At 46.2% G+C, this 21,220-nt stretch overlaps 1 protein-coding gene across 3 annotated transcripts in view; it reads left to right on the top strand.

The window, feature by feature from the left end:
• Positions 1 to 18,192, top strand: part of SOCS7 (suppressor of cytokine signaling 7) — a 57,387-nt gene extending 39,195 nt beyond the window's left edge. For all 3 annotated transcript variants that reach the window (XM_033183271.1, XM_033183269.1, XM_033183270.1), the window contains 3 exons: positions 7,921 to 8,056; positions 8,461 to 8,611; positions 12,122 to 18,192. In XM_033183271.1, coding sequence (XP_033039162.1) covers positions 7,921 to 8,056; positions 8,461 to 8,581 — 257 coding nt within the window. In that variant the 3' untranslated portion in view covers positions 8,582 to 8,611; positions 12,122 to 18,192. The remainder of the gene's footprint in view (positions 1 to 7,920; positions 8,057 to 8,460; positions 8,612 to 12,121) is intronic.
• The last annotated feature ends 3,028 nt before the right edge of the window (positions 18,193 to 21,220 follow it).

Genomic DNA, 21,220 nt, shown 5'->3' with positions numbered 1-21,220 from the left:
TAGAGACGGGGTTTCACCATGTTAGCCAGGATGGTCTCGATCTCCTGACCTCGTGATCCGCCTGTCTCGGCCTCCCAAAGTGCGGGGATTACAGGCTTGAGCCACCACGCCCGGCCGGCTTTCTTATTTTTTTTGAGACAGAGTCTCACTCTGTCACCCAGGCTAGAGTGCAGTGGCACGATCTCGGCTCACTGCAACCTCCAACTCCCGGGTTCAAGTGATTCTCCTGCTCCAGCCTCCCATGTAGCTGAGACTACAGGCACGTGCCACCACGCCTGGCTAATTTTTTTGTATTTTTAGTAGAGATGGGGTTTCGCTATGTTGGCCAGGCTGGTCTCAAACTCCTGATCTCAGGTGATCCAACTGCCTCGGCCTCCCACAGTGCTAGGATTATAGGCATAGGCGTGAACCACCATGCCTGGCCCACTTAATGCCTTTAATTCATTACAGTTACAATTATTGAAGCTCGTATTGTCTCACCTTTGGCCAGCAGAAGGCTCTTCATGTTGGGGTATTTCTTTTTCCCTCTTTCCGTCCCTTCCTTCCCTGCTTTTATCTAACAGTTTTATTGAGATATAATTCACATAACATGAAATTCACCCATCTAAAATGTGTCATTCAAAGCCAAGGAAGGTAGATTGCTTGAGCCTAAGGTTCAAGTCCAGCCTGGGCAACATGGCGCGAAACCCATCTTGATTAAAAAAAAAAAAAAAAAAACAATTAGCTAGAAGCGGTGGTGAGCACCTGCAGTCCCAGTTCCAGCTACTCAGGAGGCCAAGGCAGGAGAATTGCTTGAACCCAGGAGGCAGAGGTTGCAGTAAGCTGAGAACACACCACTGCACTTCATCCTGGGCAACAGAGCAAGACTGTGTCTCAAGAAAAAGATAAAACACTGTGCAGTGTAGTGGTTTTTAGTATATTCACAGAGTTGTACAGCAATCACCACAATCAATTTTAGAATGTTTTCATCACACCAAAATGAAAACCTTGGACTATTAGCAGTTACTCCCTATTCCCTCTACCTCCTGGCCCCTACCAACCACTGATCTGTTGTCCGTTTCTATGGTTTTGACTATTTGGTACATTTCACATAAATGGAATCATACAATATTTTTGTGTCTTGTTTCTTTTACTTAGCATAATGTTTTCAGAGTTCACCAGTGTCATAGCATGTGTCAGCACTGCATTCGTTTTTATGACTAACATCCCACTCTGTATATACCACATTTTGTTTCTCCATTCTTTAGGTTGTTTGCACTTTTTGGCTATTATGAGATAAATAATGCTGCTTTGAACATTCATGTACAGCTGTTTATGTGAATATCTTTTCAATTCTCTTGGATATATTATTCCTAGGCATGAAATTGCTGGGTCATATGGTAATCCCATGTTTAACCCCATGCCAGACTCCCAAAACAACTGCACCCAAGATTTTGTTATTGTCCATCTTTTTTAATATAGCCTTCCTAGTGAGTATGAAGTGGTATTTCATTGTGGGTTTGATTTGCATTGCCCTAATGACTAATGACATCTTTTCATCTGCTTATTGACTGTTGTGTCTCTGTTCACATCCTTTGCTCATTTTGTAATTGAGCTGTTTGTCTTCTTATTGAGTTATGAGTTCTTCACAGGCTGGGCATGGTGCCTATAAGCCCAGTACTTAGGGAGGCCAGGACAGGAGGATTGCTTGAGCCCAGGAGCTCAAGACCTGCCTGGGAGACACTGTCTCTACAAAAAATTTAAAAATTAGCCCAGTGTGGTGGTGCATGCCTGTCGTCCCACCTACTTGGAAGACTAAGATGGGAAGATTGCTTGAGCCCAGGAGGTGGAGGTTGCAGTGAGCCGAGATCATGCCACTGCACTCCAGCTTTTATTTTATCTCAAAATAAATAAATAAATAAATAAAATTCTTTATATATTCTGGATACAAGTCCCTTGTCAGATATGATTTACAAATATTTTCTCCCATTCTGTGGGTTGTCTTTTTACTTTCTTGATGGTGTTCTTTGAAGCATGAAGGATTTTGATGAGTTCCTATTCCTACTTACCTGTTTTTTTTTTTTTTTTTTTTTTGCTTGTTATATTTAGAAAAGTTTGCCTAACCAAAGGCAATGGAGCTAATGCCTATATTTTCTTCTAGGAGACTTAAACTTTTAGCTTTTACATTAGGTCTACTATCCATTTTGAGTTAATTTTTGTTTTCATTTTTTTTTGTTTGGTGTATATATATATATATAGAGAGAGAGAGAGAGAGAGAGAGAGAGACATGGAGTGTGTCTCTCTCCCTGTCACCCAGGCTGGAGTGCAGTGGCACAATCTTGGCTCACCACAACCTCTGCCTCCTGGCCTCAAGTGATCCTCCCACCTCAGCCGCCGAAAGAGCTGGGATTACAGGTGTGAGCCACTGTACCCAGCCTTGAATTTTTGTGTATGGCATGAGAAAGGAGTCCAACTTTACTCTTTTTATTCAGTTCTAGCACTATTTTTTGAAAAGATATTCTTTCCCCATTGAATTGTCTTGGCATCCTTGTTGAAATCAGTTGATTGTAACTGTGAAGGTTAATTTCCAGACTCAGTTCTATTCCATTGAGCTGTATGTCCATCCTTATGCCATTACTGTCTTGATTCCTATAGTTTTGTAGTAAGTTTTGAGATGGAAAAGTGTGAGTCTTCCAACTTTGTTGTTTTTCAAGATGGTTTTGGCTATTTTGGGTTTCTTGCATTTCCATATGAATTTTAGGATCAGATTGTCAATTTCTGCAAAGAAGCCTACTGAGATTTTAATACCCTTTACTACCCCGGTGTTGGCAAAAGTGTGGAGTTGAGTCTGTACATCAATTTGGGGTGTATTGACATGTCAACAATATTAAGTCTTCTGATCCATAGACGTAGGCTGTCTTTCTGCTTATTTAGGTCTTTTTAAAACTCTGAACAATGTTTTGTATTTTTTCTTTTGTTTATCCTTCCTTCCTTTCTTCTTTTCTTCCTTCCTTCCTTCCTTCCCTTTCTTTCTGTCTTTCAGTCTTTTTTTTTTTTGTCCCACTATCATCCAGTCTGGTGTGCAGTGGTGCCATCATGGCTCACTACAGCCTTTACCTCCCTGGCTCAATCTGCCCTCCACTTCAGCCTCCTGTGTAGCTGGGACTATAGGCGCACACAACCATGCCCGGCTAATCTTTATATTTTTAGTAGAGATGTGGTCTCACCACGTTGCCCAGGCTGGTCTCTAACCCTTTGGCTCAAGCCATCCACCTGCCTCCGCCTCCCAAAGTGCTGGAATTATAGGTATGAGCCACTGTGCCTGGCCCGTATTTTTTCATAATATAAGTTTTGTACTTCTTCTGTTAAATTTATTTTTTAGTATTTGTTTTTGATCCTATTGTAAATTGCTTTCTTAATTTTAATTTTTTTTGGATTTTGGATTTTTTATAGCTAGAATATAGAAATTTAATTGCTTTTTGCATATTCATCTTATATCCTGTAACCTTGCATAACTCATTTTTTAGTTCTAATATGTATTTCTTTTTAAATTTTGAAATAACGTGTATGTGATAAAAAGGTAAAATAGGGCCAGGTGCGATGGCTCAAGCCTGTAATCCCAGCACTTTGGGAGGCCGAGACGGGTGGATCACGAGGTCAGGAGATCGAGACCATCCTGGCTAACACAGTGAAACCCCGTCTCTACTAAAAAATACAAAAAAAAAACTAGCTGGGCGAGGTGGCGGGCGCCTGTAGTCCCAGCTACTCGGGAGGCTGAGGCAGGAGAATGGCATGAACCCGGGAGGCAGAGCTTGCAGTGAGCTGAGATCCGGCCACTGCACTCCAGCCGGGGCGACAGAGTGAGACTCCATCTCAAAAAAAAAAAAAAGGTCAAATAGTACCCAAGGGAATATAAGGAAAAGTGAATCTTCTGCCCTCTCACCCCTGCTCCCACTAAACTAAACTATTGTTTAGTTTTTCTTAAGCTGTTTCAAGCTGAAGAAAGGAGTGGGATATTAAAAAACAGTACTTCACTGTTAGCTAAATATCTTTTTTGTAGACAGGGTCTTACTCCATAACCCAGGCTGGATTGTAGTGATGCAATCATAGCTCACTGCAGCCTCAGCCTCCTGGGCTCAAGCAGTCCTCCCACTTCAGCCTCCTGAGTAGCTGGACCACAGGTGTGCACCACCATGCCTGGCTTATTTTTTTAATTTTAATTTTTGTAGAGGTAAGGTCTCCCTGTGTTGCCCAGGCCAATCTTGAACTCCTGGGCTCAAGCAATCCTCCCACCTCAGCCTCCCAAAGTGCTGGGATTACAGGCGTGAGCCACTGCACTGGGCCTTCTTTTACTATTGCCCTTGTGTTTATTTTTTTCTTTTTGAAGGATTATATATAAGTCAACTAGACTCCCTGGTTTATTCTCTTTTTACTTATACTGTTAAGAAAATGAGACTTGGAATGTGAAACAGATGTGATTCCTGATCTGATTCTGTCTTCAGGGGACAGAAAAACCTTTGGTGTGGCAGAAAGACATGGGTGTTTGGGTGTTTATACCTGGAAGAGATTTCTTACCCCTAACATGGTCTTTGTTGAGACAAATGAAAAATAGTACATGGCTACAGACTAGGTTTGTGCCCCTGAGGACTGGAAGAAAGTTACTGATGATTAATGTTCGACTTTACCCTTAGTTTTTTAACCCCAGTTGGGTCTTATCCTGGATTCTTTCCATTTTTAACTGCTTCTGTTAGCATGCTCTAAATGTGAGAGTTTTAATCGTTTGCTGCGCTTGTGGGCAAACAGTAAATGGTCAGATGAACACCACAGAATATCAGAAAATTAACAGGTTTCAAATTGCTATTTGTAAACCTAAAGGCTAAAAGTAATATGATGAACTAGGCAAGTATATGTGGTCATTAAAATTTAAGTAGGCAAACAATCAGATAATTGTGTATGTTGCATATTATCCTGATCTCTTTCAGCACAGTGTTATCTCTGGGAATAAATTATTAGATATATAAATTACTTTTATCTCTGAAACATCGTGTTGAGTTTACCAATATTACAGCCAACCCCCCAAAGCTTTCTGTTTGCCATAGTTTAATTTACTAAAGAATATATAAATACCAGTGAGGGACAGGACAAATTCAAAGAGGCATTTGAACCCAAAATTATTTCTTAAAACCGCTTGAGGCCGGGCGCGGTGGCCCAAGCCTGTAATCCCAGCACTTTGGGAGGCCGAGACGGCCGAGGTCAGGAGATCGAGACCATCCTGCCTAACACGGTGAAACCCCATCTCTACTAAAAATACAAAAAGCTAGCCAGGCGAGGTGGCGGGCGCCTGTAGTCCCAGCTACTCGGGAGGCTGAGGCAGGAGAATGGCGGGAACCCGGGAGGCGGAGCTTGCAGTGAGCTGAGATCACGCCACTGCACTCCAGCCTGGGCGACAGAGCGAGACTCCATCTCAAAAAAAAAAAAAAAAAAACCGCTTGAGTTAAATATATTCAAGGAAAAATTCATGTGTGAGTTCTTTTTTTCTTTTAATGGAGAGGACCAACCATGTGGCTGGAGGAGAACAGTAGGGCTTCAAAATACAAGACTTAGTTTTGAAGGGGTGGGAGTGCCAGGCAGAGGACTAGGAGAGGCTGGTCATGAACCAGAGTGCTGTGTCCTGGACAACCTCCTTGTTAGATGGGCAGAAGTGTAGGCACTCTAGAGACCCTCCTGGAGAACCCTGCTGAGAGGTTCCTCGGCTATGGTAGAGCCACTGATAATTCTTCCTTAGGGCAAGTGTTCAAGGCAGGCCGACTTTATTGGCTCCATGCCGCAGCAAGTTCTCTAAGCTCAGTGGGCCTCAGTTTCTTTATATGTGAAATGGGGATGGTGGTCTTTGCCTCAAAGTATAGTTTTAAAGACTAAATAACTTATCATTATTACTATTATTTTTTTTAGAGACAGAGTCATGCTCTGTCACCCAGGCTGGAGTGCAGTAGCGCAATCTTGGCTCACTGTAGCCTCGAGTTCCTGGCCTCAAGTGATCTTTCCTCCTTGGTCTCCCAAAGTACTAGGATTATAGGCATGTGCCACTGCACCTAGCCTGTGTATGTTTTTAAGATGAGCTTACTTGTTCAGTAACAATAAAATAATATATTTTGATTTCTTTTTTTTTCCCCAGAAAGTCTATTGTCAGTGATCATGAAAAAGCTTTGGGATGCAGTGTGCAAGCCTTCATTTGTTTTGTTTTCATGCCTTCAAACAAAATTTTAAAACTATCTGGGCCTGGCATGGTGGCTCACACCTGTAATCCCAGCACTTTGGGAGGCTGAAGCAGGTGGATCACCCAAGGTCAGGAGTTCGAGACCAACCTAGCCAACGTGGTGAAACCCCGTCTCTACTAAAAATACAAATATTAGCTGGGCACGATGGCAGGCGCCTGTAATCCCAGCTACTCGGGAGGCTAAGGCAGGAGAATCGCTTGAACCTAAGAGTTGGAGCTTGCAGTGAGCCGAAATCACGCCACTGCACTCCAGCCTGGGCAACAAGAGCAAGATGCCATCTTAAACAAACAAATAAACAAAAAAACTGTTTGAACTTAAACCCCAATAATAGTAGATATTTTATTTTCCAATCAGTTGTGTCTACAGAATTGTCTACAGAATGTCTTTTGATATGACAATGGCTGAGAATTCTTTGACAGGTTTTGCAACTCAGATTCTTTCTCAAAGAATCTTGTTTACCTTCCATAGCCCCTTTGTTTACTGAAAGCAAAATATTCTTAGTTCCCTTGAACCCCAGTGTTCCTGCCATTCTGGATGTCTCTGTGCTGTGGCGTGGGGCCCTTTTTGGGGTGGGATATAGCCTGCTAATACATAAGGAGGTGGTACTCCCATTGAGTCTATTTGGCATCAATCAGCAGGCAGGTTTGCACTGAGTAGTACTAATCCCAGCTTGCCCAAGCTATTGTGGTTGTTGTTCTTTTAAAAGCATCATCTTTTTTTGGTTTCCTGGCCTAAAATTTCAGAAGCAGGAAGTGGGGGTTGTAGATGGTGAGTATAAGAGTGGCTAAACCTGGTTGTCCTGGCTTGAAGTAATAGCAGGAATAATAGGCTTGTCAACTTTGATCCCAGATGTTATATTCTACTTACCAGCCTCTCTGCTGAACCAATTGGAATTTGGTGGGGACTCCTCTGAACGGCTTTTCTGAGTCACTTTCAGGATACTAGTAGATGTGTCCGACAAGTATCTCCCATTCCCAGCAGGGATCCTTTTGATTCTTGGCCTTCCCAAGAGCCTCAGGCCTGGGACTGGCCACTTCAGTCCAAGCAGTGTCTCTAGTTTGGCATCATTGGACTACTCGAAGGAGCAGGGCTCTCAGCTGTTATGAGTGATGCTAGAAGCCAGGCACAGTGGCTCACGCCTATAATCCTAGCACTTTGGGAGGCCGAGGCAGGTGGATGGCTTGAGCCCAGGAGTTTGAGACTAGCCTGGGCAACACAGGGAAACCCTGTCTCTACTAAAAATACAAAAATTAGCTGGGTATAGTGGCATGCACCTGTGGTCCCAGCTACTCAGGAGGCTGAGGCAGGAGGATTTCTTGAGTCTGGGAGGTCAAGGCTGCAGTGAGCTGAGATTGGGCCACTGCACTCCAGCCTGGGTGACAGAACGACACCCTATCTCCAAAAAAAAAAAAAAACCACTCACACACACAAAAGTGATGCTAGGGAGGCCTTTGGCAGAGAATAGACTTCCTTAAGTGTGAATGTGGTGGTGGTTCTTCTGGAAATGGAAATCAACAGCCCTTTGTGGAGGGGCTTTTGCACAGAATACATATATGAACCATAAAGAAGTCCCATTTCCTCTCTCTAGGTTCTTTTCATACAAGAAATGGTAGTTAGCTCCATTGTTTCCTCTGAATATTTTCCTTTGTTTTCTTTCTTGAAGGATTGCCACCAACTCCTGTCCAGCTGCTCTATCCAGTGTCCCGATTCAGCAATGTCAAATCCCTCCAGCACCTTTGCAGATTCCGGATACGACAGCTCGTCAGGATAGATCACATCCCAGATCTCCCACTGCCTAAGTACAATGGGGTTCTTAGGGTTGGGACAGGAATGAGTAAGGGGGTTGTGGGGAGGTAACAAATTCCAGTGAGGCCTGCAAGCTACCTTCACAGGCAGAGTCTGGCATAAAATATTTGCAGACATCATTCTTTCACATTTCCTGTGTCTTAGCACCTAACTTTAGAACTGTCATATTGCAGCCAGAGGGAGGAAGGTGTGTGTGTCAGCCTCCCTTCTGCAGTCTCGGTGAAGAATAGAGTAGAAGTGGTAAGGGTAAGGAAGACAGAACTATAATAACTGAGAAAATGGAAATTGTGTTAGGTCTCTACCATGTAGGGAATGAAGAAGAGTTGAACAAAGGAGTTACTGCTTTTATATTTTGCATAAAAACCTTTTGTGTCTATCCCTCATCTGTTTTTCACAGACCTCTGATCTCTTATATCCGAAAGTTCTACTACTATGATCCTCAGGAAGAGGTATACCTGTCTCTAAAGGAAGCGCAGCTCATTTCCAAACAGAAGCAAGAGGTGGAACCCTCCACGTAGCGAGGGGCTCCCTGCTGGTCGCCACCAAGGGTATGAGCTCTCCGCCTCACTGCCCAGCCACATTTCTTACTGGGCAGTCATCATCATGCATTGAGCCTTGGGCCCCCTCCCTGCATCTCCCAACATGGATAGCCCCGATCCAAGCATTTGCCCATAGAATGACAAGATCTGACTGTGGAGTCCCCAGGGGCACACACCCCATTTGGGAGAAAAGCAGACAGACATGAAAGACATGAAAGCAGATTGCCAGGAAATGTGCAAGCTAATCACTGAATGTGAGCAAGGAGGGGGACACCCAAGTGTAGCTAAGAGTGCAGCCTCTGGCAAGGAGAGGGTAATTGAAAAAAATAAAAAGAAGAGTGCAGCCTCCTCTCATAGGGACTTGGGCTGATCTCCCTGATACCACACAATTGGCATATAAAGCAGGAAGCTAAAGGGAAAGGAAACTTCATCAAAGAGAACACAAACATGCCTTTAATTGCAACAGGCATGCACTTCAGTGAGACTCCACCATGTCCCACAGCTTGGAATATGGGGATGAAGAAAAACAGCCCACTCTTCTATTTAGAGTTCCATTTGGGCCATTACAAAGTAAATTGTTGAAGAGAATAAGTGAATTAACTAAGGAATTCATTTATCTACGAGGCTCTTCTCCCATCATTACACAGTTCTACTCATTTATTTTCCCATAAAATATCTTGCAATACTGGTTTGTGCAGATGAATTCCAATTAGTCTTTTAAATTGCACTAAAGTGAACATTGTGGGGCCAAGTTCCTGAGTAGGGAACACAGTTGCCAGGGAGCCATGACTTTGGTGGTGGTGGTGACAAGCAAGATTGACTGCCAGTGTGCAATGACTGCTTTCTTCTGGTGTGAATCCTGGAGTAGATGTACAGTCTCATCATTTCTTCAATTATATGCAAATTGTATGCCTTTGGAAGCGACTAAACGTCTAATGTCTGGTGTCTAGGTGGATTTCTCTGCATGATGGCTTTGCACTTGAGATTAGGCTGAGAGGTAGAGAGAGCACTAGGGAAGTCCACCTACCTGACTACCCTTGAAGAGTAATTAGGCCATTCAGTTAGAGGACCACGTCTGTGGGTGCAGTGCTGTAGAAGAACCCACATAAACAGGGAGCACATTCAGAGAAGGGCCTTGTAGCATTGGAGAGCTCAAACTTCATCATATAGGAATAAATGGCCTAGAAAGAAATGTGATTAACCTGAAGCATGGAGGTTTTAGGGAGGGAGAGCTGAAAGATGCATTTGATGGGTTTTCCTGAGAAAGAGATGATTAACCTCCTCTCTGTGGTTCCAGTGGGGAGGAAGTTCAGCATTACGCTTATTCTTTGCCACAGGCAACAATCCTGATGTCACAGCAAAAAGAGATCCTGAGAGTTCAGTTCAAACCTTTGCCAGTGCATGACTGCTCCCAACACTCAAGACAAGTGGCTCCCCACCGGCCTGTTCCTGATCATGCCACACCCTTTCCAGCTGAGGCAGGGCCTTTATACCTCTAGGTCCCCTTGCCCAGAATGCTCTGCTCCAAGGCCCTCCCATATCACAGCAAAAAGAGACATGGACAAGGACCAAAATGAATGTAGTTACAAGGAACTAGATTTCAGTCCAACGTTAGAAGAACCTTTTTAACAGAGAGGTCCAAAACTGGGATGCTTTTCCTCAAGAGCTTCCATTCAGCAGATAGCTGTATATTTGTATTTGTTCGGCACCCAGTGTGAATTGAGAAGAGAGTGCTGAGCAAAGCAAAGGCCGTGTTCTCACTAAGCTTCCCTTCTAAGGAAAGACAGGCAACAAACACGAACATAAATGAATGGGCTAATTTCAGGTGACTGTACAGTGTTGTGAGGAAAATAAAACTGGGTAAAGTTTAGTGATTAGTGGTGGGGTACTCCTCTAGTTTAGATAGTCAGGGAGAGACTTGCAAGGAGGTGCCATTTCAGCTGAAACCGGAATATCAAGGAGCCAGCCATGGGAGTGCCTTGGAGCAGAACATTCTGGGCAAGGGGACCTAGAGGTATAAAGGCCCTGCCTCAGCTGAGAGGGACGTGGCATGATCAGGAACAGGCCAGTGGGTAGCCATTTGTCTTGAGTGTTGGGGGCAGTCATATATTGGCAAAGGTTTGAACTGAACTCCCAGGATCCCTTTTTGCTGTGACATCAGGATTGATACCTGTGGCAAAGAATAAGCGTAATGCTGAACTTACTCCTGCTGTAGACCCTAGGAGCCTGGATAGGGGGGGATGTAACACTTCCCAAGGGAAGGTCTTTTTTTTTTTTTTGAGATGGGGTTTTGCTCTTGTTGCCCAGGGTGGAGCGTGATGGTGTGATCTTGGCTCACTGCAACCTCCATCTCCTGGGTTCAAGCAATTCTCACACCTCAGCCTCCCAAGTAGCTGGGATTACAGGTGTGCACCACCACACCCAGCTAATTTTGTATTTTTAGTAGAGATGGTGTTTCTCCATGTTCGTCAGGTGGGTCTTGAACTCCTGACCTCACTCAAGTGATCCACCCACCTTGGCCTCCCAAAGTTCTGGGATTACAGGCATGAGCCACTGTGCCACGTCGGGAAAGGTCTTTAGGGTATGAAATTTGTATGACTTCTGGTTGTTCAGACTGATTTTAATTTGGGAGTTCTGAATGGCCTACTTGGTCTATGTATGCTGTTACCTGTGGAATTTCATGCCAGGGGGTTTGGAGTCAGGCTACAGAGTAATGGCAAGAACAGTGCCTGTCTCAAGTCGGAAGGTGGACGCAACAGTGGCCTTTGTGATTCTGTGTCAACCCTGTCTAGTTGACAGAAGCTGCAGAAATATAGAGCTCTCTGACCAGGCGTGGTGGCTCACGTCTGTAATCCCAGCAGTTTGGGAGGCTGAAGCAGGCAGATCACAAGGTCAGGAGTTTGAGACCAGCCTGGCCAACATGGTGAAACCCTGTCTCTACTAAAAATACAAAAATTAGCCAGGCGCGGTGGCACATGCCTGTCCAGCTACTTGGGAGGCTGAGGCAGGAGAATCGCTTGAACCCAGGAAGCGGAGATTGCAGTGAGCCGAGATCATGCCATTGCACTCCAGCCTGGGTGACAGAGCAAGACTCGTCTCAAACAAAACAAAACAAAAAAAGAAATATAGAGTTCTTTCTAGGCAGGTTCAAAAGGGATTACTCCAGGGGCTCACTTCCCTTTTCAGTCCCTAGAGCAATTGAGCCTCAGGGAAAAAGTAGGTAGGAAACGAAGGGGTTAGGGAAAAGGAAAGAGAGAATTTATGCAATGTGGTAGGATATATTTATCAGTTATTTCAGGACCTTGTTTTGTCATCCAAGTCATAGGCTGCTCAGGTCCCCCTGACAAAGGCCACTGCTGCATCCCTAGTCACATGTGGCCCTCGTGGAAGCATTCAGCTCTCCAGGCTCCATTCTCCTTTTGAGGTGTGTTGCTCCACCTCCAGTGTCTGGCTGTTCTTTCACTCCATTTTGGTTCTATTCTGTTGAACTGTTTTAATTTTTTTTCCTTTTTTACCTAGGCATTTGGTTGCCAAGCTCCAGCTTTGAAGAACCAAATTAAGCTACCATGAAAAGAAGAGGAAAAGTGAGGGAACGGGAAGGTTGGGATTCTCTGTTCAGAGACTTTGGTTCCCCACGCAGCCCTGGGGCTTGGAAGAAGCACATGACCGTACTCTGCGTGGGGCTCCACCTCATACCCACCCCTGGGCATCTTGGGACTGGAGGGGCTCCTTGGAAAACTGGAAGAAGTCTCAACACTGTTTCTTTTTCAGAAGTTTTGTTTTTGATATTTGTATTACTTGATATGGAAAACTCACCTTGAAGGCAGCAGGGGTTTGTGCCCGTTGGATTGAAAGTGGTGTGAAGGGTGAGCAGGTCCAAAGAAGGGGTGGGAGGAGGAGACGGGACGGCCATTCAGCTGGTGCCAAAGGCAGAGTTAGAGTCTATGCCGTGGGCCTGGAAGATGGGAGGAAGGGCCTGAGGTTTGCAAAGGACTGAGAGTTCCTGAGGGAGGGGGAGTCTGCTTCTTGTTGCCATGGGCAGCTGTGGTAGGAGCAGGAGAGAAAGGAGGGTAGGTGGTCTCGAAAAGAATATTGGGCAAAACCTGGCAATTGGCCTTAGCTGGGGGAAGTAGTGACTCCTGCATCCTTTTTTAAGGTTTAGGAATCTGAGTTCAGAAACACCTCTCATGGAAGCTGTACTAGTTGTGATTTACTTAATTCCTTAAGTTCCATGACCTGAAGTTAACCCATTCTTTCTCTGCTCTCAGCCCATTCCCCCCTTTGAGATAACTGTACGTGTCACTCTGGTCATGGTAACGGCATCCCTATTGCTTCTGCCAGCTGTCAAGGCAATTGTGTTTCTCATCACCTGGTCGGTTCAGAGCCAGTCATGGGCTGCTGAATTTAATGGAGCATGCTTCCAGGTTCTTCATGGCAAACTGTACTCATGACTTAGGAGTCAGTGTTACTTCCATGTGCCTGTCAGCTTGTGAGGGGGAATGTGGAGGAAGGTGAGAAATGCAGCTCCCACAGTTGTGCTCTTCCTAGAGAAAGCTCTCAGAACGCAGCCCTCACAGGATTTCCTTAGGTCAGAGGAGAGCATCGCATCTCATGTTTTTAGGTTTATTACTGCTGTCCCACTTCTGAGATGGGAGGTAGCAAGGGCTTCTATATCTTCCTGTGTTCATTCTAGCAACCCAGACATTTCCGGATCAGATCTTGCTGGTCTCCGCTCACTGGAAAGTCTATCAGGTGCCGATTTGAGAGCTGCCTGTCTTCCGGCTCTCAGGAGGAGCGGGCAGAAAAACTCCAATGGTCTTTAATGGTTTCTGCAGCTGGCCATGGCCAATTAATATGACGTTGTGAGTTTGCTTTCTTGTAGAGCTGCTCTGGGGAGAGGTTTGCTATTGAGATGTAACAGTGGAGCTGGTGGGTCTTCATGACTCCTTTGCGTGTGTTCCGTGAGACTCTTTCTGGGTTCCCCATGCTTATGGCTGCCTCATCTCATAAGATACTAATGTCAGGTTTGTGGCTTTCTGATGGTTTGGGTGGGGCCCCAGTGTCTTGGTAATTTATAGGACCACCTCATCTGGGAGCATTGCCTTCTTCCTTAGTCCTGCATGTAATAACCAGTCTTCCTCCTTGTAGCTGAACAGGGAGGAAGCTTGCACCATTACCTGACCATGGAGGGGCGGCCCACAAGATGAGCTTTGCACCATAAACACAGCCCACCTCTGATTTGTCATATGGTACCTCTTCTTTTCTAGGCTTCCATGGTAGTATTATCAACTATTACCAATTAAGCAAGATTATGATCCCAGAAATTGGCTTAGCATGTGAGTGTTGCCTCATGTGAGAGTACAAGTGATATAACTCGCCATCTTGCAGGAAGTGCCACCCTGATACAGAGCCTGAAGTCTGGAATCCATTGAGATCCTTGGGTGGCGGATATGCAGCCTGGGAGCTTTCTTTTTTTGTTCCTTTTCAACCACTCATAATTTTAAGATTATTTTTTAGTCTGTGTATGCCTGGCTTTGTGCTAGATACTGTAGAAAACAAAAGCGGTAAAAGATGTAATCTGTGGCCTAAGGGGGCTTTTAGGTGACTGCTGCACATCAAGCAGAAAATCAAGGACCATCTAAAGACATTTATAGTAGATAAGATCAGGGTAGACCAGATGGTCTGGGAAAGTTCTGTGCCTCTGAGGTTTTGGGTTGTAGTTAATGGCAGGACAGACAGTGAGATGAGAAACACATGAACAAAAGCAAGGAAACAAATCTGCATGGCATGTACTGAACAGTACACAGCCCTGTTAGAGCAACATGGTTAAAGAATCCTTTCCAGTGCAGTTGTCTAGATGGAAACTTCTCAGCCACCAGGCAGACCTGAGTGCCGAGGGTTTATGCTGGTTAGGTGGAGCCCAAAGCCCAAAGGAGTCAGCAAGGCTTCTGCCCATTGCCAGGGCCTCACTATGGTCAGCTCAGGCCATGTGAGGGAGGCAGAACCTGCACACCCCTTATGTTACTGGGGTTTCTTCTGGAGAACTCGTACACTCAGGTACAAAACAAACCAACTGAGGAGGTGTGACCCCACCTCACCACCCACCTTTCTCCTCCTGGGGAGGGTCGTGTTGAACTGTGTCTGTGATCTGTCGGTGCACTGGTCCCAGCCCTGGCTGCAGCCTAGTCCTTCCTCTGTGGAGTGGGCTGCAAAACAGCAGTGCAAGAGGAGACAGGTATGGGTGTTTGGTGCCTGCATGGGTGGCCTTGCACAGAGCAGTTAGAGGAAGATGAGGAGGAGGCATGGGGCTGGACCAGCTCTCTGGGATGCAGCCTGGTCAGAGAGTAAATGGAGCAGAGGAACAGGTGCAGCAGCTGGGGTAGCACTTGCCCTTCACCTCCCCGACCAGGCCCACCCTTCCTTCACCAGTGCTGTGTAGAGCTCATTTAAATGTATTCCTTTCTAGGTCTGGGCGCGGTGGCTCACGCCTGTAATCCCAGCACTTTGGGAGGCTGAGGTGGGCGGATCACGAGGTCGGGAGTTCAAGACCAGCTTGGCCAAATAGTGAAACCCCATCTCTACTGACATACAAAAATAAGCTGGGCATGGTGACCTGTACTTGTAGTCCCAGCTACTCCGGAGCCTGAGACAAGAGAATCATTTGAACCCAGGAGGCGGAGGTTGCAGTGAGCTGAGATTGCTCCACTACCCTCCAGCCTGGGCGACAGAGCAAGACTCCATCTCAAAAAAAAAAAAATTTTCTGGTTGTATTTTCAAGTCACAAATTGGAAAAGGCTTACATCTAGAGACCCACTATTGATTTCTAAGTTGTGGGTGGGTGAGACTAGTGGCTTCAGTGCCTATATAACCCTCACCTGTTTATGACTGATCTACTGTAACCTTCCTCAGGTTGAGAGCCAGTGTGAGCCAGTGACAACTACTGCTACAACTTGCTGTTACTTGAAATTTGTGTGCTATGTTAAGAGCATAGGAGTAGGCGGGTGGGGGTTTTGGTGTGGGCACTAGATAAGGGGGTGGCAGCTGGCTCTTTGGGACCATTGGTGCTGACCTTGGCCTGGTCACCTTTCACTTTACCTAGGTAAAGTGAATGTTACATCCTGGAACCTGAGCCGTGGAGGTGGCACCACCTCCCTGAGGAGAAAGGTGTGGCCAAGGGAAGCTCCCGCATGGCTCCTGCTCCTTCCGCTTCCCTACATCACTTGGGCTAATCATGTAAGCCCCCCTTGAGGTTGGGGATGGTGTGGAGATAGCTGCAGACACCACTGTAAAAGACATCCAGGAAGAATTGGGGAGTGGGGGTAATTCTAGTTCCCAGGCCTAGAGGTGAGAGGTGGGAGTAGAACCAGAAGTGCCCTGGAACCCAGCCTTGTCAGCCCTCACCCTGGGGCCCCCGGGAAAGCATGGCATGCTTGAAGCCCTCTGCTCCCTGCAGAAAGTGGGGAGAGGAGGAGCTTTTTCCTTCAGTTAGAGCTTTCCCTTCCCTGCTGCCTCTCTCCCTTAGCTTTGGAGCCCTAACGTTAGTGGACAAGACACTGGGATAAAGCTCTATGGCTGCTGGAAGGTCTGAGTCTGTGTGTGTGCGTATGCATATGCGTGTGTGTGTGTGTGTGTGTGTGTCATTTGCAGAAGTCTTGCTACCAGTTGGGGTGTTAAGAGCATCTCCACTGGGTGGAGACCTGGCATTTGTTTCCACTTTTAAGAGATTGACACGCCCCCTGTCATGTAAGGGAGGAGCTATTGAGTTGGACATTTTCCCTATGGGAATCCTGGGTTTGGTTTGTGGGAAAGGAGGGAATGGAGAAGTGATTTTTATCTCTAATCGTCAACACAGCTGTTCTTCCACTGAATTTGTGCTATTGCATACATGTAGCCATCTTTCTTTTCACTGCAGCAGTGTTTATCAGTAGTTCAAAATGATTTATTTGCTCCTGGGGAGTAAAACCTTTTTTATTAAAAAAAGAAAAAGAAAAAAAAAGAAGAAAAGTGTGCCCCCCTCATTCGCCATGATAGCTATAGAATGATTGGGCCACAAAGGTCAAGTCTGCATGTCCCTGTGGTAGACCCTGCTTTCACATTGGAGCCTTCTCGCTCAGCACAAAACAATCGGAGGCCTTGAGAAAATGGAGAGCAAAGTCTTGGGAGCAGTGAAATGGGGGTTGGATCATAGAGACAGGCACTGGGGACTCGGGTACTGCAGTTAGGAAAGTAGCGTAAGGAGTTGTACTGAAAATGTTGATTCTCTAGTCTGCCAGAAAAGGACTTTTCTTTACATGCAGATTTCATATTGTCTTTGTCCTTTTCATTGCTTCTTGACCTTCCTGGTAGGTGTCGCTCAGTTTCTTCCTGTTTTCCTTCCTGTCCTCTCCACACCTGCTATCCTGTCCCACTCCCATCTACCTCCCGGGAAGCCAGCCCTGCATGCTTAGTTCATGACCTGCTTCACTCCCATTTCATTTCTAGAGGGTTTAGAGGGGACCTGGAACCGCTCCCTTTGCCTCTCCTGCCCGCTCCTCCTCAATGCCAAGAGGCCTGGAGGGGCAGACAGAAAGTTGCTGGCCACATGGGAAGACGGGCATGTTTGGTTGCAGCTGGACTGCGATCGTAGTTCCTCCTGGAGATCGAGTGTGAGGAACTTAGGACACTCTTCCTCAGACTCTGGGATCATCACATACCACACTGCCCTGCTCAGAGCTTTGTCCTGAGCTCCCTAACCAGCTCAGGTGGAGCAGAAGCCTGGTCTCACTCCTCCATCTCTGGTGCTCCCTTGGGTGGGGACCTGCCCCTTACTCTTAGGCCCAGAACCTTGTCCAAGGGACAGGTAGGGTCCAGGTGCCGCTTTGGGTAGCTGGCTGTTGGAATGCCCAAACTGGTGCTGCCTGTGGCATAGCCACTGCTATACGTTTTTGGTTGTTTTTAAGAAACTCGATGAAGAGGGGTGTCATTCTTGGCTCGGGGTGGTTGCCAATTTTTCACCAGAAAGGGAGCCACCCCCTGCAACCACTTCTGTCCCCGTTAGCCCCTCTCTGACCTCCAAGCCAAAGCGTGGCCTGGCTTTTGTCTTCCCATTTAGTTTTCCTCTTTTGCCCTTCCTTTTGTGCTTAATTTATTAAAATAGTTGCTGTATAATTTATTTTCATAAACTATAAAAAAATACTAAATGGTTAAAATAGACTTGCAGGCCAATCTTAAATGGGGTGGGGAGTCTGAGGGTGGGATGGGGAAAGTGAAAGAGGTTTTGATATAAACAAAACAAATGCACTTTGGGTGTGTTTTGGTATTTTTCTGGGGATAGAGGAGGTGGGGTTAGGGATGTCCCTGTAGATTAGTTCCAGAATGGGGTGTCTGTATATACTGTATTAATAGGCATGTTTGACTCTCATAAAGGGACATTAGTAGCTGCTGCAGGTCCTGTTTGGAAACCCCATGTACAATTCCCAGTTTTTTGTAAGTGTCGGTGCGAGAGACATTTGACTCTTGTGTTTGTATCTCCTTTTTATGATTGCTGTACCTACCCATGTCTTTTTGGGGAGGGGTGAAAAGAGATTTGAAATAAAAATGTTTAGAAATTATTTCATGTTCTTTGGGTTGGTGTTTTTCACTCCCTCTCCCATCTCATGTGACTCCTGATATGCCCCAATAGGATCTGATGACCCAGCCCTGGGGAATGGGTGATCCTTGTGATGTCAGCCAAGCAGAGTGCACGCAGCACTAGGCTTGTCAGAATTAGAGGTGCTGAAAAATCCCTGAGGCTAATGGCCACTGCTCAGAGCTACCTTCTCCTTCCCTAGGAAGTGCAGGAGCATTGCAGAGAGCTTTCTGGGGCTGAGTGCCTGTGGACTTTTTGTCTTGGTGAGCAGTAGCGTGGGGCTCTACCTAGGGAGAGTTCATATTTTACCATAGCAGTCATTCCTAGTATTCCCCGTGGCTGGCACCAAGGTTTTTCCTAAGTTTAACCCATAGCCCTTCTGCTGCCTTTCTAGCCTACTGTTGCTTAAGCTGTGCTTTTCGGAGAGAAAAGGACCAGGTTGTTCCTCTGGTTGACAACGTGTGTATAGGCATATCCCGGGGATTTTGTGGGTTCCGTTCCAGACAACCGCAATAAAGTGAACATCACAATAAAGCAAGTTGCACAAATTTTTTGGTTTCCCAGTGCATATAAAAGTCATATTAGGCCACGCGCGGTGGCTCACGCCTGTAATCCCAACACTTTGGGAGGCCGAGGCGGGTGGACCGCAAGGCCAGGAGATCGAGACCATCCTGGCTAACACGGTGAAACCCCGTCTCTACTAAAAACACAAAAAATTAGCCAGGCGTGGTGGCGGGCGCCTGTAGTCCCAGCTACTCAGGAGACTGAGGCAGGAGAATGGCGTGAACCCGGGAGGTGGAGCTTGCAGTGAGCCAAGATCACGGCGCTCCAGCCTGGGCGACAGAGCAAGACTGTCTCAAAAAAAAAAAAAAAAGTTATGTTTACGCTGTTGTGTGTAATCTTAAAAAATAATGTACATAATTTAAAAATACTTCATTGCTGAACAACACTAACGATCATCTGGGCCTTCAGCAAATTGTAATCTTTTCACTTGTGAAGCGTCTTACCACAATGTTGATGGCTGCTGATGGATTAGAGTGGCAGTTGCTGAAGGCTGGGGCAGCTGTGGCAATTTCTTTTTCTTTTTTTTTTTTTGTAAGACGGAGTCTCGATCTGTCTCCCAGACTGGAGTGCAGTGGCGCGATCTCAGCTCACTGCAAGCTCTGCCTCCCAGGTTCACACCATTCTCCTGCCTCAGCCTCCCGAGTAGCTGGGACTACAGGCGCCCACCACCACGCCCGGCTAAGTCTTTGTATTTTTAGTAGAGACGGAGTTTCACTGTGTTAGCCAGCATGGTCTCGATCTCCTGACCTCGTGATCTGCCTGCCTTGGCCTCCCAAAGTGCTGGGATTACAGGCGTGAGCCACCGCACCCAGCCTATCGTGGCGATTTCTTAAGACACCAATAAGGTTTGCTGCATTAATTTGACTCTTATTTTCAAAAAAGATTTCTCTGTAGCATGTGATGCTGTTTGATAGCATTTCCACACAGTAGAACTCCTTTCGAAATTGGAGTCAGCCCTCTCAAATCCTGCTGCTACTACTTCTTTGTTGTCATTTCAACAAAGTTCACAGCATCTTCACCAGGAGTAGATTCTATCTTGAGACTACTTTCTTTGCTCATCCATAAGCAGTAACTCCAGACAGATGTGATGGTACATACTGTAGCCCCAGCTACTCAGGAGGCCAAGGCAGGAGGATCCCTTGGGCCTAGGAGTTTAAGGCCAGCCTGGGCAACATAGCAAGACCCAGTCTCATCCCTTAAAAAAAGCAACTCCCATCTGTTTTAAGTTTTATGATAAAATTGTAGCAATTCAGTCACATCTTCAAGGCTTCACCTCTAATTCTAGTTATGCTGTTACCACCACATCTGCAGTTACTTCCTCCACTGAAGTCTTGAACCCCTCATAGTAATCCGTGTGGGTTGGAATTAACTTCTTTCAAACTCCTGTTCATGCTGATACTGTGACCTCTTCCCATGAATTATGCATGATCTTTTGTTGTTGTTGTTGGAAATGGAGTCTCGCTCTGTCACCCAGGCTGGAGTGCAATGGCGCGATCTCGGCTCACTGCAACCTCCACCCCCTGGGTTCAAGCGACTCTCCTGCCTCAGCCTCCTGAGTAGCTGGGATTACAGGTGTGCACCACCATGCCTGGCTGATTTTTGTATTTTTAGTACAGACAGGATTTCACCATGTTGGCCAGGCTGGTCTTGAACTCCTGACCTCAGGTGATCCACTGGCCTCAGCCTCCCAAAATGCTGGGATTACAGGTGTGAGCCACCACGCCTGACATGAATATTCTCAATGGCATCTAAAATGGTGAGTCCTTTCCAAAAAAAGGTTTTCAATTTGCATTGCCTATCATCAGAGGAATCACTATTTATGGCAGCTGTAGCCTTATGAAGGTATTTCCTTTTTTTTTTCTGAGACAGTGAGACTCGGTCATGCAGGCTGGAGTGCAGTGGTGTGATTCAGCTCACTGCAACCTCCGTCTCCCAGGTTCAAGAACGGTCTGCTGCCTCAGCCTCCTGAGTAGCTGGGACTACAGGAGCCTGCCGCCACGCCCCGGTAATTTTTTGTATTTTTAGTCGAGGCGGAGTTTCACCGTGTTAGCCAGGATGGTCTTGATCTCCTGACCTCGTAATCTGCCCGCCTTGGCCTCCCAAAGTGTTGGGATTACAGGCATGAGCCTCCGTGCCCAGGAATAATGTATTTCTTGAATAATAAAACTTGAGGGCCAGGCGGAGTGCCTGATGCCTGTGATCCCAGCACTTTGGGAGGCCAAGGTCGGCAGGTCACCTGAGGTCAGGAGTTCGAGACCAGTCTGGGCAACATGGTGAAACCCCGTCTCTCCTAAAAATGCAAAAATTACCTGGGTGTGGTGGCACACACCTGTAATCCCAGTTACTTAGGAGGCTGAGGCAGGAGAATCGCTTGAACCTGAGAGGTGGAGGTTGCAGTGAGCCGGGATCACACCACCACTGCACTCCAGCCTAGGCAACAGAGCAAG

This window comes from Trachypithecus francoisi, unplaced genomic scaffold (genome assembly GCF_009764315.1).
Source record: "Trachypithecus francoisi isolate TF-2019V2 unplaced genomic scaffold, Tfra_2.0 Lachesis_group20, whole genome shotgun sequence".
Classification (NCBI taxonomy): domain Eukaryota; kingdom Metazoa; phylum Chordata; class Mammalia; order Primates; family Cercopithecidae; genus Trachypithecus; species Trachypithecus francoisi.
Note: the sequence above shows the minus strand (reverse complement) of the source record. Positions and strands in the feature narration are given on the sequence as shown.